We start from the raw sequence: 17,665 nt of genomic DNA on the forward strand, positions 1-17,665 counted from the left end.
TGCATTTGTGGGATCAACAGACTGTCAGGGCATGTCTACCCTAACTGATGCCTGTAGCAAAGGTGGTGGGAGTGCCATAGTGAAACATAATTCACAACGTATGTAGGTGCTACAGCCCAGGTGAGATGAGGCAAATGATGTGCTGGGCATGTACCAGCAAGTTCTGTATCTCAGTTACGTTAACTTTCACAAAGGCCAGGCCACACTAAGGGTCAAAACTACATCTTTTTAGACATGTAGCATATACATATGCACATACAGTTCCTAGCCTGTTCTTTGGAGGGTGTAGACATGCTCTTAAATGCCGTAATACACAGATGGCATGTTTTCTCTCTCTCCTTTTCATTAATTTAGTAATAAAAACAAAAAGAGAGTTAATGACATGAAGCTGCATGCTTTGGAGAGATTCATCAAAATTATACAAGGAATGGGATCCGAGTCCAGTTTCCAGACCAGGCAGAACCAGAGTTCCCTGTGGCTGGATTTGTGCACACATCCTGCACATCACTACAGCAAAGGCTCCAACTAGGCTCCATGCCACAGCAAAGAAAAGATTTCTGGTTGGGCAGTGTGGGGGTTGTTATAGTTGTTGTTTAGAGATGGCAGTGTTTTATTACTTCCCATATGGCATCTGGAAGATACAGTGTAGGCATCTAACAAAGATGGAACAAAAATAGGAACTCCTACCCACTCACTAAGTTCAAATACAGAACCAAGTATCTCCTGGTTTTGCAAAATTAAGCTGCTTTGATTTGACCATGAGAAGGGAGGGAACCAAATACTTATGTGAACCCACTCATGATGGTGATGGCTCTGTCCAAATAGAATCTGAACCTAAATCAGACTGAGTCTGGAGTTTGGTTTTCCCAAAACTGAATGCCAGGCACTTCAGACCATCTCTCTTGCCTTGACCCTGGAAATATTGATGTAAGTTTACAGGGGCAAACTAAATAAGATGACCAGTATTAAATTTGTACCAGCATAATTAATTGGTACAAGTTTGTGGGGGAAGGGATCTTTAACTCAGGCAGGCCTTTGGTGAGTAAGAATTCAGTCACTCCTATTTAGTCACAAACATGAATCTGCATTACCAAAAAATTATCACCCTCCAACAATATGGAAGTATTACCTTGGCACCAATTGCTGCAACTTACTGCAGAGGGCTTGAATGTACCAAGTACCCTGCTGCACGTGCCGGAAAGAGGCATAACCATCAACTGTCGCCATGCCAAGGAGGAAATCAGCTTCTTCTGGAATGCTTTCAGAGGGGGAGATTGTCTGTTGTACAGGAAGCAAGTCAGGATTTTGTGCATCTGCTTCAAGGTAGACAGCACGTTGGATCTGTTTACCCTGACAGGCTTGGATAAAAAACAGTTTTGGTTTTTCAGCCAGTTGTGGACATTGGCTAGCTGTGAAGTAAGATGTGATTGTGCGGATCGGGACTTTTATCTCATCTGTCCCGTAGATTATTCCTGACTCTCCGTGAGATAGAATGCAGCAAATAAAACAGTCCCTGCTCTTGTGATCGTTTGAGAGCTTCCATTCCTCCATGAGTACTTTCATTTGTTCTGAAGTCTGATCCTTATACATTTTCACATCCAGGCCAAGCCATGTAAAAACTCGCTTTAGTTCCTCTGCCATTAAAGAGAGATGGAGAGAAAAGGTGGACAAAAGGAACTACAGTATAAAATTACCATGCAAACGAAGCTGGAGTTACAGGCTTCACATCAGGCTTCTCCTGCAGTCTACCCATTCACTAGAGTACACTAAAGATTTGATAAGGTAGTCAGAGCCCCAGACAGTTACAATAATAAGGTCCAAGACATCCTTCACTTATTTAGAGCAGAGCTTTAGAAAGCAAGATCAGAGGCCTCCATGTAGTTTGGTAGGGTGTGTGTATAGTGCAAATTTTACAAATAAAAAAAGGTATTGTTTATAGGCACTATGTGACCTTTACAAAATTTAATATTGGATTTCTTGCCTGGTAGAACACTGCCAATTCATTTTACAGGTAACCCTGTTTAACATGGTTTTGCTTAGCACTATTTTGCTGTAACGCTCATTTTAAATTGATACCTGATTTCACTTAGGGCTCAACAAGTTTTGTTATAACACTCACGTTCGCCATCTTGGGTCATTAAAAAAAACTTGTGGTTGTCATCTTGGGTTGTCAAATACTTTTGGTTTCGCTTAACGCTTGGTTTTTCAGGAACCAATTAAGAGTGCTAAGTGGGGGTTGCCTGTAGTGATTGGAAAAATTATGGAATTTTTCCGAATTGGTTACATTAGGAATTCAGTGAGCAAAGCACAGACAAACATGAAGAAAGTAAGGATAGTTCACTGATAAAGATTGTTTAATTTTAGTTCTCAATGTGTACCTTAGTTCTCAATGTGTACTACAGAACCTACTGCAATAGGAGATAATCTTGAGTGTTTAATGCTTCCTCTGCTATTGGTATTTCCTAACAAGTAGGGAAGACCACCTCTATGAGGGAATTATGAAGCATGTGTATTAGTGAGAGTCTGCAATATATTTTATAGAAAACAATGGTGAGGGTCAATTGACAACACTATAAAAGTGAAATTCTTTCAGCTTTATTTGTTCCCTTTTCCCATCAAGATGATACATTAAATAGTAAAAAAGTGTTAAACCAGTTAAAAAACCCATACATGAAACTGATTTTTTAAAATTTCCCACAAAAGTAATGCAATTCATTCTTTTTTATGCTTAAAGCATAGAAATAGAATTACGTGTGAAGAGACCGTATTGTGGTTGTTTTGCCTTTAACCAGGATTTGACCCTGAAATGAGCTAGATATAAATACAGAGAAAACCCTGCTTTTGCTTTATTTTTTCAAATTCTTGTGCTCTCCAATTATGACCACGATTTTATGCCAACATCCTGTATTGTATACCAAGAGCTCAATACAAGTACGCAATCTTTACTGAGGACCATTCCTGTTTGTCTGTTTGGTCAGATTTTTTTTTGCTATTTTAAATTAAAATACAAAGCAGAGCAAGACACTTTTCAGCTGCAATTTTTAGCTAAGTCAGAGGAACGCATTAATTTTAAATTAGTGTGCTATGAATACCATTTCTTGCTGAAGTATTTTTTTTATTCTCTATTTTTAAATCAGGGGCCTAATTCTGATTTTTCTTGTCCTAGTGTTAGATCAGAAATAGATGCATTGATGTCAATGTGTTTACATAAAAATAAGATCAAATTCCAGCCACGATTTGGGTGCATATGTTTTCATGGTCTTGGAACACGAACAGCAAAACATTTAGTTTGTAACTAAAGAGCTCTGCATATTAAACTTGTCTGAAAAAAGTGAAAGCACAGCTTCAACTGAAATATTTGTAGGCTGTGGCTAGCTAAATATATTACGCCTCTACAAATAAGAGGTCAAACTATTAACAAATTGCATACAAAGGAGCTGTCACACTTAATGCAGTAGTGGCTAGTAGTGCTGTGAGAAAGTTATCTAACAATAACAGTAGACCTCTGATAAGCTAAATATAATCTCAAGTTTTAAGATGAATGTTCTGTTGGAAATGCAGTTTGGCTTCACTAGTTAAAGATACCACTGTATACTCATCTTTGTTTAGTGATCCTGTTTACTTTTCTACTTAGAATACAAGTAGGGTTGAGTAGCCAGATCTCACAAGTCACATTATTTGACTTTTATGAAAAAAGTAGACTATACAAGGCACAGTCAAAAGCAGAGAGATGTAGTTAGCCATGTTAGTCTGAAGTCAAGTAGAAAGCAGGATAGATTTGTACCACAGAGACTAACTAAAGTATTTTTTTTATAGTACAAGCATTTGTGAGCTGAAGCATCTGATGACGGGAAATCTACCCTGTGTTCTACTTGACTTCAGACTAACATGGCCATATCTCTCTACTTATCATTATGTCATTAAACCAAGAGCAAATACAACAGTGAGGAGCAGTGGAACAATTAAAAGGGGTACAGCAAAACCAGAATGAAAAATTTAACAAAAGTCACTTACCCGCATCTTTACCAGAGCCTTTTCTCTCTGTCAGAGTCCGAGAAAAAACAGAATTATTAATAATGAGGCAATATCCTCTATGAAGTCCATCCATGTTATAGGTCATCATCAGCTTCTACAGATAAAGAGAAGGAAAACCAGATGACAGTAACTGTAAGTTTACACTCATTTGAGCAAGAAGAGCACTGAGTTATTTCAACTGCTAGAAGCTGCACTATTTATTCCTAGAGCAGCACAGACACTTGATATTGTTGTGATGCACATGTAGTTTTGGTATAATAACTTCTAGGAACCAAAGCAGCAGCAACAGTTGCTCCCATAATCTCCATTCATGCTACAGGTAAGAAGACAGGAGGGAAACTTCATGTTGATCAAGTGGTACAAGGAGCAAGAGAACTTGCAAACAGTTCCCATGAAGGTACCAAACAACTGAGAACAGCCCAGTCCTTCAGGTTATTGACCAGGAAGAAAACATGCTTCATAGCTCCTGTAGGTTTAGTTCATTTTCCCCACAAGCTGGATCACCTTTCCATTCCAGGACCTGTCTGAAATTGAAGTAAAGTATAAAGGAAATCCCTCTGGAGAGGAGAGGTTGTCTAGAAATCCCTGGTCTTTGGGTAATTTAGTCCCCCAGCTGGCAGAAACTGGGATTAAGCAAGGTAGACATGTACCTTGAAGACTAACTAGATAAAATACATATAGAGTAGAAGGGGTTTTGTGACCTGAAGCACTTCATCAGATTCTGGGATAACCTGTAGTTTGCAGGAAACCGACAGAAGAGAGCAAGACAGATCATTAATCAGAGACCAGTAATGTGTTCCGATAAAAAAAGCAAAGTGAGAGCTTTCTTCCATTTTTATGATAATTTTTCTTGCATTCTATTTATCTAACTCAGTTAGGTTTGTTTATATGATTCATCTTAAATTGCAGTTCCTGTCATCACTTTTATTCTTACTTGCATAATAAATATTTTGCTTATTTTATTTACCTTACTGATTGCCTGTGGTAAAGATGATATTCAGAGCAATTGATAATTGCAGGCTTGCCTCTTTGCCAAAATGAGGGATCCTATAATTTTATACAAACCAAAGGGAATTTCCCACAAATTGGCACACTTATACTACAGCTGCAAGGCCTGGACTGGGGCAAATGGAACACAAGTTGACTTGTGTAACAAGTTATCTCAGGGCAAATCTTGGTGTGCTCTCAGTGAACAAGCAGCAAAATAATGAGAGAAGCATGGAGCCGAGGGACATCCTAATATCTTGACACTATAGGAACACACCTGGTTTGTTATACTTCCTCTGTGCCAGGCGCCCTTTTCTGACTCCCTGGCCAGGACTCTGTGTATACACCTTTATCTCTGTGCCAGGGGCTGTAGAACATCTCTCTTCTCCTTTCCGTCTTCCATCCAACATTATTATAACCCAGATAAATAAAATCATTCAGAAAGTGGATGCATTCCCCTGTCAAATGCTATTGGGAAGATGAGCAGGAATACTACTATGTGAGAAGGTATTAAATGGGTGACAAACTGGTTGATCTGGAGACAACTGCACAGGTGCTCAAAGCAAAGGCTATGTTAAGGAGATGGTAAAGAGCTCTGTGTGTCTTCCTCTTTCATTTCTCCCCTCCCCTATCACTAGGATCCTGGCCACGGATGTCTAATGTTCCCTTAAATGTTAGAATTAATCAGGAGCTCTGTTCAAAAGTTATCGCATGAGACAAAGACAGCCAGGGAAATGCCATCAAGTTGAGTGTAAGGACTTTGCAAGTTCTGGCAACTACAGTCAGGAGAGTATCTCAAACCTCTGTTCTATTTTCCAAGTTGCAGATTCTTGTGGGGTCTTCCAAGTGCAGTTTAGAGATGCCTTGTGTAATATTTATTGCTTTGTCATCTGGAAAAAAAGAAGATATTTAGAGGTGAAATTACTAATTTGGGGAAGCACAGAAAAGCTGAGCATGGCTAGAATGTAGCAGGTCTTGTATGTACTGAAGTACAATTGCACTATAATAAAATGCTGTGTACAAAATGTCATGGTCCTACAGATGATTTGTATTGTTCTAGGTCAGATCCATCACACACACTTTAGGGACAAAAATAAGACTTTTGTTCTTATTAGTATCATAGAATCAACACAGCTGTGGCAGAGGAAGACTACTGGGATTTAGCTCATTGAACAGAGGGGCTTTTTTTATTAGTCAGGGCTCAACAGTGTTATAAATGGATACCAAGACATGGCTGAAGTTGCAGTAGACAAATACTTGATTCCAATTATACTGTACTTACTGGCTGATGTAGCAGTAGGGGTTCAAAGCGCTGGATGCTGGAAAAAATATTTGTTTAAAAACTTGTGAAGTGAGGCTCCGCTTTATACTACAGAAGTGGTTGCTATGTCATTTAGAGCTACCCATGCTAGCTTTAACCTAACTAGCCCAGCATCTGTACTGATATAGAGTACAAGCAGCAGTCTAACTGTAGCACTAGGGAGCACAGCAGGATATAAGAGTTTATGTTGAGCCCCATGCTTGTAATACAGCTAAACTGCTACCAATACTAGAGCTAGCCGATTTAAAGCTAGCTCAGCAATGTAAATCTAGTCTGAGAGGCCAATGTGTAATCCTAGAGCAATTTATATATACAGTATCACTTTGCAAAACAAAACCAGACTTTGGAAGAAAAACCAATGCAACCACATTTACCTGGGCAAGAGATGCACAGGTTTCCTGCTGTACCATCACTGCATCACTTACATAATAATCCTGTGGCTTGGATTGATCCTTCAGTGTTTAATGACCTCTACCACCCTACTTCCTGACTCCCTTTTAATTGAGAAGGTTGATCTACTGCAATTCCCCACAAGAGGCAACCATAGCATATGCTATGCTCTTCCCCCTCACAACTGACTAGAGAATTGTAGCTTGGATCAGGAACTTTTTTTTTTTTAATTAAGCAGCAGATAGAAGAACTGAGTATGGGATAGCCTTCCTAAGGAGAGCAGGTGAACGCCTTCTGGTAAGATTTGGTGAGGGGGAATGGGAATGAAGACATGAGACTAGCGAATCTCCCTATCTCTACACCAGTGGTGTCCAATTTAAACTGGGCCATGGACAGAGCCAGTGCTGACAGTGGCCTGATCTATCACACAGGGCCACATCACCTGGCCCATGGAGCTCCCCACAGGGCTGGAAATTTAGTAACAGGGGGAGCAGTGCCAATTAATGCTGCCACTGCTCCCCTAAAACTATGTATCTGAACTTGTGGGGAGCCCCATGGACTGAGGCATGGCTCCACAGGCAGATACAGCCCCTGGGCTATAGGCTGAGCATCACTGCCTCAGACTATTGCCTCATTTCACCTAGAAATGCCTGAGTGGAGCTGCACTTCCAGTTATCTCAGTGAGGGGGAGCTGTAGCTCTTGCTAGTGTCCCAACCCACCTACCCCTTCAAATGGGCATTTTTGAGGAATATTCAAAGCTTTCCCCAAGTCCATGTGAACTACTTAGAAAATTATTCTTTGTTTTTAGGCAGCCAGCAAGAAGAATAGCTTAGAGTTAAAAACAGTTAATTTAACAGCTTATTAAAGACAAGCTTATCAAGACACACCTTGCCTGCCAGTTATTGAGCACACATTCCCAACATGTTCTCGCAGGCTCCCAGTCTCCTCGGCATAAGAGTCTGCAAAGCAATGAAGGTAGAAATAGATGGCCTTGAGTCACAAAATTAACAATTCAACTTAACCAAGCAGTCACATTAAGGCAGCAAAGTCCTGGTTCCACATCTCACAGGTATTATTGTAGAAAAAAAGCAAAAAAAAGGGGGAAAAAAAAAGATTCCCTTCTCCTTCCCCCCTTGCTCCCTGCTCTGCAAAGCTTCCTCCACCCTTCTTTTTGTTTCTATTCAGATAAGCAGACTGGTTGTTTTCCAGTTATAGCTGACAATCAACAATAGGAAAACTTGTTGATATCATTCCCTAAATATAAACCAATCCCCAACCTAACTTGGGCAGATAGAAAAAGACAAAAACAAGAAAACAGCTAACCTAAAGCAGGCCAGGAGTCAAACTAAAAATGTCCCTAATCAAACATGAAACTCTCAAAATACAGATTTTAGAAAGCCTTACCGTTAATGTTAGAACTCAGAGATTTGGTATTAGTCATCTATTTGGAAAGAAAAAAATGTGTGTTAAAAATCAAATGTATATAAAATATACTTAAATAGTCATTTTAGCAGGAAAAGACATCATAAACACCAAAGCCACATGTTTCTGAATGAAACAGGTGGGGGACATGGGGACACTAACATTCACTAGACAGAGCTAACTGTTCAATGACTAAGCTGCAAGGAGCAGCGACTTCCTTGTCAACAAGCATCTTGCTAAAGGCTGCTTAAAGTTACTTCCTCTTAATGACAAATGGAAATATGAAAGGAATAAGGTTTCACTGTAGCAAGGACGAACATTTAGAAGAAACTACTGCCCCTTGAGAGGGTTCATACAGGGGACTTTAATTTAAACTTCTGTCACCCAACTTGCACATGAAGACACTCCATTTGTAAACACTTGGGTGAAATCCTGGCACCCCTGAAGTCAATGGCAGAATTTCCCACTGACTTCAGTGCAGCCAAGACTTTACCTGTGGAGTAAAATCTGCCTTGAGTATAGGAACATGAGAATTGCCATACCAGAGATAAATAATGGTCCATTTGGTTGATATCCTCTCTCAGCCCTGGGGCAATACCAGTGATTTCAAAGAAGGAAGGTATTCAGCCTTATGATGCACCAAATTGTACACTACCATATATAATCATGGGGGAGGCCTCTTTTTGACCTAAGCCAATGAGCAGCTTATGCCTGGAAGCGTAAACATTGAAAATCCTTGCAACAGCATCCTAACATATGGAATTCATTGGTTTCTAATTATTTGCCTTCCTAGCACTCAGCTGCAGCAGGCGCCACAGGTTTATTATACAACAGATACACATCTCATTTTTTTCTTTTATCATTTTTAAATGTTACTTTTTTATTTTCCCAAGTGTATTTTCATGCTCAAATTGCAAAAAAAAAAAAAAAAAAAGAAGCATGAACATGCAATCGCATCTTATGCAAATGATACTTAAAAAAAAAAAAAAAAAAAAAAAAGAACCAACTATGAAATTGTTCTAGTTTTTCTATTGTGAAAGGTGCTAAACTGAAAGCTGTGGAAACACAAACCCTTGTTGCATATATCCAGAAAGTGCAAGAGCAGCAAAGCAAGCTTCCCTGATGCTGTCCTACCAATATCCTCTTATCTATGGGGACCAGACCATGCTTCTGGGAAGTACCTTTTGGAATATAGCTAGGCCTCCGTAAATGCTTAGTCTTTGGCCTCTTTAGCTAGTGGGCCAATGAGGCCACTCGTATAGCGGCAGCAATGTAATATGACCACTAGAAGGTAGATTAACAGCAACTTGTTTACAAAGGACAGGAGGCAGCCATTAAAACAGTAGCAATAGTGGTTACAAACAATCTAGGTCAGATTTGAAATAGGAGAATCAAGAGACCTACAGTCATTCCTGTTCCCCTCTAACCCTTCCAGTCCACCTTCTCCATACACTCCCATAGCCATCTCTCTTCTTGCTCTCCTCCTTCCCTAACAGTAAAACTTTTCCTAGGGATTGGATGCATGACTGGCATTTAAGGATGCTCTGACCCCAATTATGTGATGCTTGTGGGAGTCATATTTATAGAAGGCACCACAAGTACTTTTCCGGTCCTCTCCAGACAAAAAGGGAAGATTAGTTAAAGAGCTTGGCCAGTGTCAAAACAAAAGCAAGAAAAAAGAAAGCAAGTCTTCACTTTACCATACCTGTCTGTTGCCATTGCCAGCACGAAACAAGCCTTCAGAATTAAGGCTGGGCCATGATGCAGATTGTTTGACTGTCAGAAAATTTTCCTGCTGTGGTTCAGAAACTAACAGAAGAGACATAATAAACAAGAGAACTTCAGGTCCCTTGCAGTCAGCCCAGAACAAATCTACACAGAAAGAACAACTCTAAAGAGAAACGTGAAGCTGTAGAGACAGTACAAAATGTCAACACACCAAAATTTAATCACATGGACATGGGTCTTGGAAAGCAGAGAGGTATAGAGTGCCCACAACCTCCAGTGAAGTCAAGTGGGAGACAGGACCAGCTTCTGAGTGGTCCAGGTCAAACTTAGGTTTGTAAATAATGGATCCTCAGATCCTAAATGAAGTAAGTTTGGTAGCTGCAGAATGGCCCGTTGGAAACTGAACTGGGATTTATAACATAATGTAATTGATACATACACATAGGGTTATCTGTTTATAATGCCTCCCTTCCAGACAGGTTAATACTAATACATATGTAGCACCTCACAGCTACAGATCATGAAGTGTTTTATGAAGAAGAGCTGATACCATTACTGCTATTTTGCAGATGTGGAAACTGCGGCCCGGCAATGCAAAATAGTGTGCTCACAATCATACTGCTCATCAGGGGCAAAGCTGGGAACAAGAGCAGGGTTTCCAGACTTGCAGCCTGTGCCTTATTGGTAGGCTGTGGTCAGGAAGAGCAGTTGGTCCTGGAGCTAGGAAGCATATCCTTACAGCACTGTAGCTAGCAGGTGACTCCAGTAAGACGCAGCAGAGCAGAGCTCACATACCAAGGCCTTCAATGTCCCCATTTCAAGTCTCAGTTGTAATGATATAGGACCAGGACTCTTGTGCAACAACTCCTGTTGCCAAGAGTTAGGGGCTGTAGGTCCGCTGTGCTCTGGAAAGCTGATGGTGGATGTAGCGGCCAAGTTACCCACCTCTTTCCCCTTTGTATTTGTTTATTTTTTCCAGGAGATCGCATGAAATGTTCTTGCAGATTTTCTCCAGTATCTGCAGGTTGTTCTCTGCTAAAAGGCCTTGTTTTTCCAATAAGGTCAGCAGCTCTAGAGTAGACTGCCAGTGAAAAACAGTAAAGACAGTAAATCACACTTCTCTAAATGACATTAAGGTTTAGAGAACAATAAGCCTGTACTGCCTTTAAACAGTCAATTCTTGTCATCTCCTTTGCTTCTTGCCACCAAAGAGCTGCCTGCACAATAAGTTTTACAGTGTACTTAGTATCCCAAGCACACCCTTAGGGTACATAGGGGTAAAATATGCCGTTACAGGGAAATCCCCTGACTGCCTTCATGTGGTTAGATGCTGGTTGTAAAGAGGTGATAAAACGACGTAATCCCATCTTGGCTTTCTATAGGACTTTAGCCTGAGGAAGTAATTGGTGACCCCATGCAGAGAAGACCCACTTGGCGATACCATAACACAGCTGGAGCAATTATCCTGATGTTGCATTTCCCAGTGCACATTAGGACTGGGAAGACTGTCTGAGGTATTGCATACCACACACAGAAGCTGCCCATTCCACTTGTGGCATTCATGGCACAGGCTGGCCACTCTGGTCTAAAATCTAAGTTTATTCTTTCCTCATCTTTGCTCTTTACTCCCTACCTCTTCCTCACACTTCTCTGCTTCCCCCCTCCCCCAACCCAAAGCTGTCAGGGACTGAGTTGACTGGAGGTGTTAAACAGGAAATGTTTCAGGGCCCCTACAGCTGAGCAAGGTTAAGGGACATCCAGTTCAGCAGTCTAAGGCCAAACTGGGTCTGTGGGGAGAGGCTATGGGACAGAGATGGGATTTTCATGTGGATTTCAGCCAAGTTTGGGTGTCCACAGGAATGTGGGAAAGGGCTTTTGGCAGCTGGAGGTGGGAATTGCCCTGAGGTTCAAGAGAACTTGTCAGCTCAGGGTCTGTGGAATAGTTAAGAGCCCTGGTGACAACAGGGCAAGCTTGGTGCTCATTCTCCCTGGCCTTCTAGTCATATCCTGTTCTGTAAAAAAAAAAAACCAAAAACCTAGGTTGCCTCCTGCTCCATCCTCTCTTAATGGGAACATAGAGCCCTGCTGTTTCCTGCCTGCCTTTTTACTGTATTAATTGTATGATCAAGCCTGGGGCCTTCCCAGTCCTAAAGTGCACCAGGAAATGCAATACCAGGATAATCCCTCTAGCAACTGATAGAGCAGGAAGCAGAAGGCAAAGCAGGAGATCAGGCAGGGAGCACAGGATACGGAACTAAAAGCAAAGCAATAAATCTGGCAGAGGAAAAGAACTGGAGTGAAACTCAGGGAGGACGCAAGGCTGATTTGTGGCATAACTCCTAAAAAGATTAGCCCCCATTATTTAGTCCATCCATTAGGCAGGATTATTCATTCAAAAAACTGACTTGTAGGAGAAGAGGGTTATATTGTTATCAGCTATGAAGTGCTGACAACATTAAAGTCCTAGAGAGCTGCATTCGATTTCTACAAGAGCAGCTGTTCAGTTTAATTTAACTTATTCAGTGCTTTCTAGTAACTGTCATTTGACCCATCTTTAGAATCAGAGGTAGAATAGGTAGAAACAGGGTAAAGTGGAAGCACAAACAATCAGAAAATGTCATAAAACTTGCTAGCAAAAGCCCAAAAGATTTTTGCAGAAGAATCCATGAACTCCAACAAATGCTAATTGCAGCAAAATTCCCCCTTAGATACTGGGGCACTGGAAATCCATCTCCACCATTCCTCAGGGATGCACCATATTATCTTAATTTAAGATGACCCTGAATGCAAGACAACTCCCCAATAATTAGATACTATACATGGAATATAATTATTGAAGGATCATCTTAAGTTTGTCCCCCCTCTATACTGCAAGTATTGTGGGGAGAGGTGATGAGGGGGGCAGTAGAGGCAGTCAGTGGGGGACACAATAGGGGAGACAGCAAAGGGAGCAGGCAGAAAGCTTTCCCCCTGCTGCCTGCCCCCTCCCCCCCAAACTTACCCATCATTGTGCCTAACCCCACCTGCAGCCTTAGGCTTCCTCAAATTCCCCTTCTTCTCCTCCCCCCTCCACATGGCTTCTGCTCCCCACAGCCGCAGGTCCCCAACTCTCAGTCTCTCCCCCGTGGCTACTCTTTAACCCTCTTGCCCCCACCCCTTACCTTTGCTCCACACTGACAGGCTCCATCCCCGCTGCAGCTTGGAGCATAGAGCATGACTCTAGCCTGGCTCCGTAACAGCAGCTTGGAGCAGTTACTGCTGCTCCAACCCAGCCCCGTAACTCTGGATTACGGCTGGAGCTGGAGCCTGCTTCCTTTAGCCCTATATTTCTTACCCTCATCCTGCCATCACCCTCACCCTGGAAAGCAATTCATGCTCTGCCCCATTGCTCCAGCAAGTTCATGCCATACTCCAGCAAAACCCAGTACTCCACACTTTTCCCCATCCTGCCTTACATGCCACGCCAGGCCCTTTCCCACATACCATATTTGTCTGCTTCTTTGGGAGCTGGTCCCGCAGGAGAAACATGACACTCCTTAAATTGTCACTGGTGATGTCCTCTGATAGTTCATACAGCATCTGCCTATGTAACATGGACACGGCTTGGGTGAACTGCATACCATTACAAAATATACTCACTCCTATGCTGGTATCCCGTAACACTCTAGGACAAATAATTTTTGCCCTGCACCCTATGAACTGCATGGTCTTGGCACAGGACCCTGATTATGGAAAGTCCACTGAAGAAGCAGAGAAGCAATGGAGAAACTAGATGGAATTTCCCTTCCACAAGGGACCCACAGGAGGCCCAGGAAGCCCAAAGAAAGGCCAGAGCATCTTGGAGAGCAATTATTCAATACATGTCCTCAGCAGCCTCTAACAGCTAGGCTCATAAAGCTGATTCCTGTAACAGTACCTATTTTACCTTTGCACACAGCAAGAGAAGCAATTTACAACACCCTATGGCAACTTCTGTGAATCTGACCAATAAATGCCAATTGCATTTTCATGTGCTGGTCCTCTAATAATCCAATATAATCCCCTTCATTCACTTGTCTTTTGAAGGAGATTTTCCTTTGTATACAAGCAGTCCTTTGCCATATTACTGACTGCTTGCCATTAGAGCTAGCAACAGGTGTATAGTATGTTTTTAAGGGGTCAGTTTCAAGTTAAGAAGTAGTGCTTGGATAATGGTACCATGTCTACAACTTGACTTTTTGGGAGTATGGATGCACTCCTCCAATGTCATCACTAAGTCCAACTACTCAAACAACACAGTCAATGCTAGTGCGCAGCATATAGGTGAAGGGGAAGACTGCATAATTAAAAGTCACTGGATGACCCAAGCACATGCATGTTACAAAATTCCACATTATTACTTGTTTTGTGATATTTGGAAGAAACATATCAGAATCCTTGCCAGGCAAAAAACATCTAAGGCATCCACCTTCCAGCAAGCTCACCTGTAAGGGGACACCCTGCCCCTCTGGTCTAGATTTTCTTGCACTTTCTCCTTGGTATAGCCAAGCTTCTGGAGCAAGAAGTGATACCTAATCCTATACAGCAGTTCTGCTATTAGAAAAGTATCTCCCTTATTCAGGAAATCGTTAGTCATGAGGTGCTGGAAAATATCCTTTGCAGTTTCCACAGTTTCTAGCTTTCTAAAGGAGATAAAGTCACTACAGAGAAATTTCAAAGCTGCCACTTCTTCAGTTCCCAGGTTCTCATCAATGTCAAGAAGCTGCTGATGAAACTTCAGGCTGATATCCTCATCCATGGTGGACAGTTTCCTTAAGAATTACACTCCCCAGCCTGTGAATGAAAGGAACAGTAAGATTTCAGTAGCACTAGTGTAAGCAGCTCAACTAAAATTTTATTTCAAACAGGCCCAGGGCAGAATAAATAAAATTCTGCATTGGCCAGCTCTTTCCTTTTAACCCTTTTACAGTCAAATACTCAGTGTATGGTCTCACTGCTTCCCCAAATGCCAGGTTGCAGAGCCTGACAAAACCTCTTCTTTTCTCCTATCTCTTCTCATGCTCAGGGGGTGAGAAAGGATGTCCCTACAGTCCCTCATACCAGAATCTCCTTGTACCATGCTGGAGTAGATGGAAATTAATGCTCTTAGCTCCTGGATCAAGGCAGCTTGACCAGGACTTTCTTTGGTGGGAATAGGGAAAGCTGATTAAAGCCTTCTTCCCCTTGGACCTGCACTGTGGGAACCCTGCTCTTCTCAGGCCCAGTATGGGCAGGTGGTACATCCCCTACCTTAGGTTAAAAGTAACCTGTCATGCAATTACCAGCTGAAAGCCCAAGTTCTCTGTGCTAATAAGTACAATGCATCTTCAGCACCATCACTTTGCAGCCAGCTTCTGCTTTAAGAGATGGCACAAATAGAACCATTTTATGTCTTCTCTTATACATGATATAAAACTGAAAAAGAGATGAAACAAATACAGTCCTATAGAAATAACTACAATCCTATTACATTCATTGGAGACTAAATAATGGCCTCTTTACTGCCCTGCCTACTCCTTGTCCCTGAAGTACTCCTCTCCTATCTGGGTAGAGCTGATACTCTAATCAAGTTGCAGTGTTAAAGACTCTCCCAAACCAACCTGGAGGCAGGTGGTCCTTATAGCTTTGATTTAGGATACCTGGAAGCAGCACAGCTCAGCCTACAGAGACCAAAAGGGTGGTAGTCAGGGAAATTCTCTAAATTCAAATCCTTGAAGAGCTTGAGGGAGCAGCATTAGTAAATAAAGAGGTTATCTGGCAGGGTTGCTGGGCATATGGTGCAGCTGAGGAAAAGCAGCAAACTGCCTTGTTCTGTGTATGAGGGTGCATGGGAATACAATCCAGGAGTCCAGATATTCAGTCATCCCTGCTGCAGACAGTAGCTCACAGTGTGAGAAGTCAGAAGTCCTTATTCCCGGATGAGCTGGCTCTCCCCCGCTACGCATTACATATATTATGCAATTAACTGGTTAATCATGCAATAAATTAAGACACATGCAAAGTACTTATCATATCACAAAAATTACTATTGAGCCATATAAAGGGCCAGCCAGCTACAAAGTCTGTGCTTGAAAATGTGTAACAACTCTATAGCTGATTTCTATCCAGCTTTAACTTGACCATGTAGCAAGGGCCCAATGTTTAAATCAAACTTCTTGGAGCTGGAAATGAAAACTAGTGAAGAATGCCTTCTCTCACGCTCCCCTACACACACTCCCTGCCATCAACTATCTTCAGAATATTTCTCTTAACATTCTTTGCCTTGTCACATAGAGCAATTCCACCAATCCTCTACCCCACCTTCTGTGGTACCTCCTTCCCTAAAAGCATTGCCAGAAAGCACATCTGAGGCTTTGTTTCCACATAGATTCATAGATATAGTGTCGGAAGGGACCTTGTAGATCTTCTAGTCCGAACTCCTGCCCTGGGCAGGAGAGAAAACTGGGCTCAAATGACCCCAGCTAAGTAAATGTCAAGCCTCCTCTTAAAGACCCCCAGGGTAGGAGCCAGCACCACTTCCCTTGGAAGTTGGTTCCACAGTCCGGACGGCTAGGATCTGAAGTAGTGCCTTCGGATGTCTAGTCTAAACCTACTCTCTAACAACTTACGGCCATTATTCCTTGTTACTCCGGGAGGTGCTCGGGGGAACAAGGTCTCTCCCAATCCCTGCTGGTCCCCCCTAGTAAGTTTATAGGCAGCGACCAGTTCCCCCCTCAGCCTTCTCTTCTGAAGGCTGAACAGGTTCAGGTCTCTTAGCCTCTCCTCATAAGGTCTACCCTGCTGTCCCCAGATCATGTGAGTGGCCCTCCTCTGGACCCTCTCAATGCTGTCCACATCCCTCCTGAAGTGCGGTGCTCAGAACTGGATGCCTGACCAGTGTCGCAGAGGGGGAGGATCACCTCCTTAGCCCTGCTTGTGATGCATCTCTGAAATGCATCTGTGGATGCACGACAGAAAAGTTGTATCTGTTTAAAGCCCCAGTTTTGCCAAGATAGTGTAAAACCATATCCGCTCTTAGAGCTAAACTTTGCAAAAATCTATTTAACTTCAATGGATTACTTACCAAATGGATGTCAATTAATACACATTTGGCATAAATGGAATTAAAAGCGTCCCCAGAGGATTTTGGGCTGCCAGCAGCTAGAAACAATTGAAAAATAAACCATACACTTAGTTACACTAGGGCAGGTTTGCCTCTGGCCTGACCGACACCATCAGTTTGGATCCACACCTCCCAGCCTTCTGCCCCTTGCCTCACCCTAAGCCCTTGTGGCTTCCTGAAGAGAAGTGGCACAGGACTGGTTGCAACACCTCGCACAGTGATCAGAAAACTTGCTTTTCTAGTTTCAAAACAGAAACAAAAATGGAAAAAAGAGGGGCTTTTGTGGTTGCCTTTGAAAGAGAAGTTGACCCTCCAGTTTCTGGTGCCACTGTGGCCCCGGGGCTCTTCTGCCACCTTTTGCAGCTTTGCAAACACGCTTCCCTCTTGGGAAAAATCCCGTGCAGTTAGCCACAAGCTGGGCAAAGTGCTTTGCCAGGTATAGTTTCAAAACAGAAACAAAAATGGAAAAAAGAGGGGCTTTTGTGGTTGCCTTTGAAAGAGAAGTTGACCCTCCAGTTTCTGGTGCCACTGTGGCCCCGGGGCTCTTCTGCCACCTTTTGCAGCTTTGCAAACACGCTTCCCTCTTGGGAAAAATCCCGTGCAGTTAGCCACAAGCTGGGCAAAGTGCTTTGCCAGGTAAATAGCCAACTGGGGGTGGGGG

At 42.4% G+C, this 17,665-nt stretch overlaps 1 protein-coding gene across 1 annotated transcript in view; it reads right to left on the bottom strand.

Moving 5' to 3' along the window:
* CASP10 (caspase 10) overlaps window positions 1-17,303 on the bottom strand; it is a 17,817-nt gene extending 514 nt beyond the window's left edge. Inside the window, exons 1-11 of the mRNA XM_014519232.2 lie at window positions 17,161-17,303; window positions 16,966-17,042; window positions 14,348-14,696; window positions 13,368-13,467; window positions 10,830-10,965; window positions 9,862-9,965; window positions 8,139-8,175; window positions 7,622-7,693; window positions 5,824-5,912; window positions 4,015-4,129; window positions 1,130-1,634 (exon numbers count right to left, since the gene is read on the bottom strand). Coding sequence (XP_014374718.2) covers window positions 1,130-1,634; window positions 4,015-4,129; window positions 5,824-5,912; window positions 7,622-7,693; window positions 8,139-8,175; window positions 9,862-9,965; window positions 10,830-10,965; window positions 13,368-13,467; window positions 14,348-14,661 — 1,472 coding nt within the window. The 5' untranslated portion in view covers window positions 14,662-14,696; window positions 16,966-17,042; window positions 17,161-17,303. The remainder of the gene's footprint in view (window positions 1-1,129; window positions 1,635-4,014; window positions 4,130-5,823; window positions 5,913-7,621; window positions 7,694-8,138; window positions 8,176-9,861; window positions 9,966-10,829; window positions 10,966-13,367; window positions 13,468-14,347; window positions 14,697-16,965; window positions 17,043-17,160) is intronic.
* Between the last annotated feature and the right edge of the window lie 362 nt (window positions 17,304-17,665).

This window comes from Alligator sinensis, unplaced genomic scaffold (genome assembly GCF_000455745.1).
Source record: "Alligator sinensis unplaced genomic scaffold, ASM45574v1 scaffold566_1, whole genome shotgun sequence".
Taxonomy (NCBI): Eukaryota; Metazoa; Chordata; order Crocodylia; family Alligatoridae; genus Alligator; species Alligator sinensis.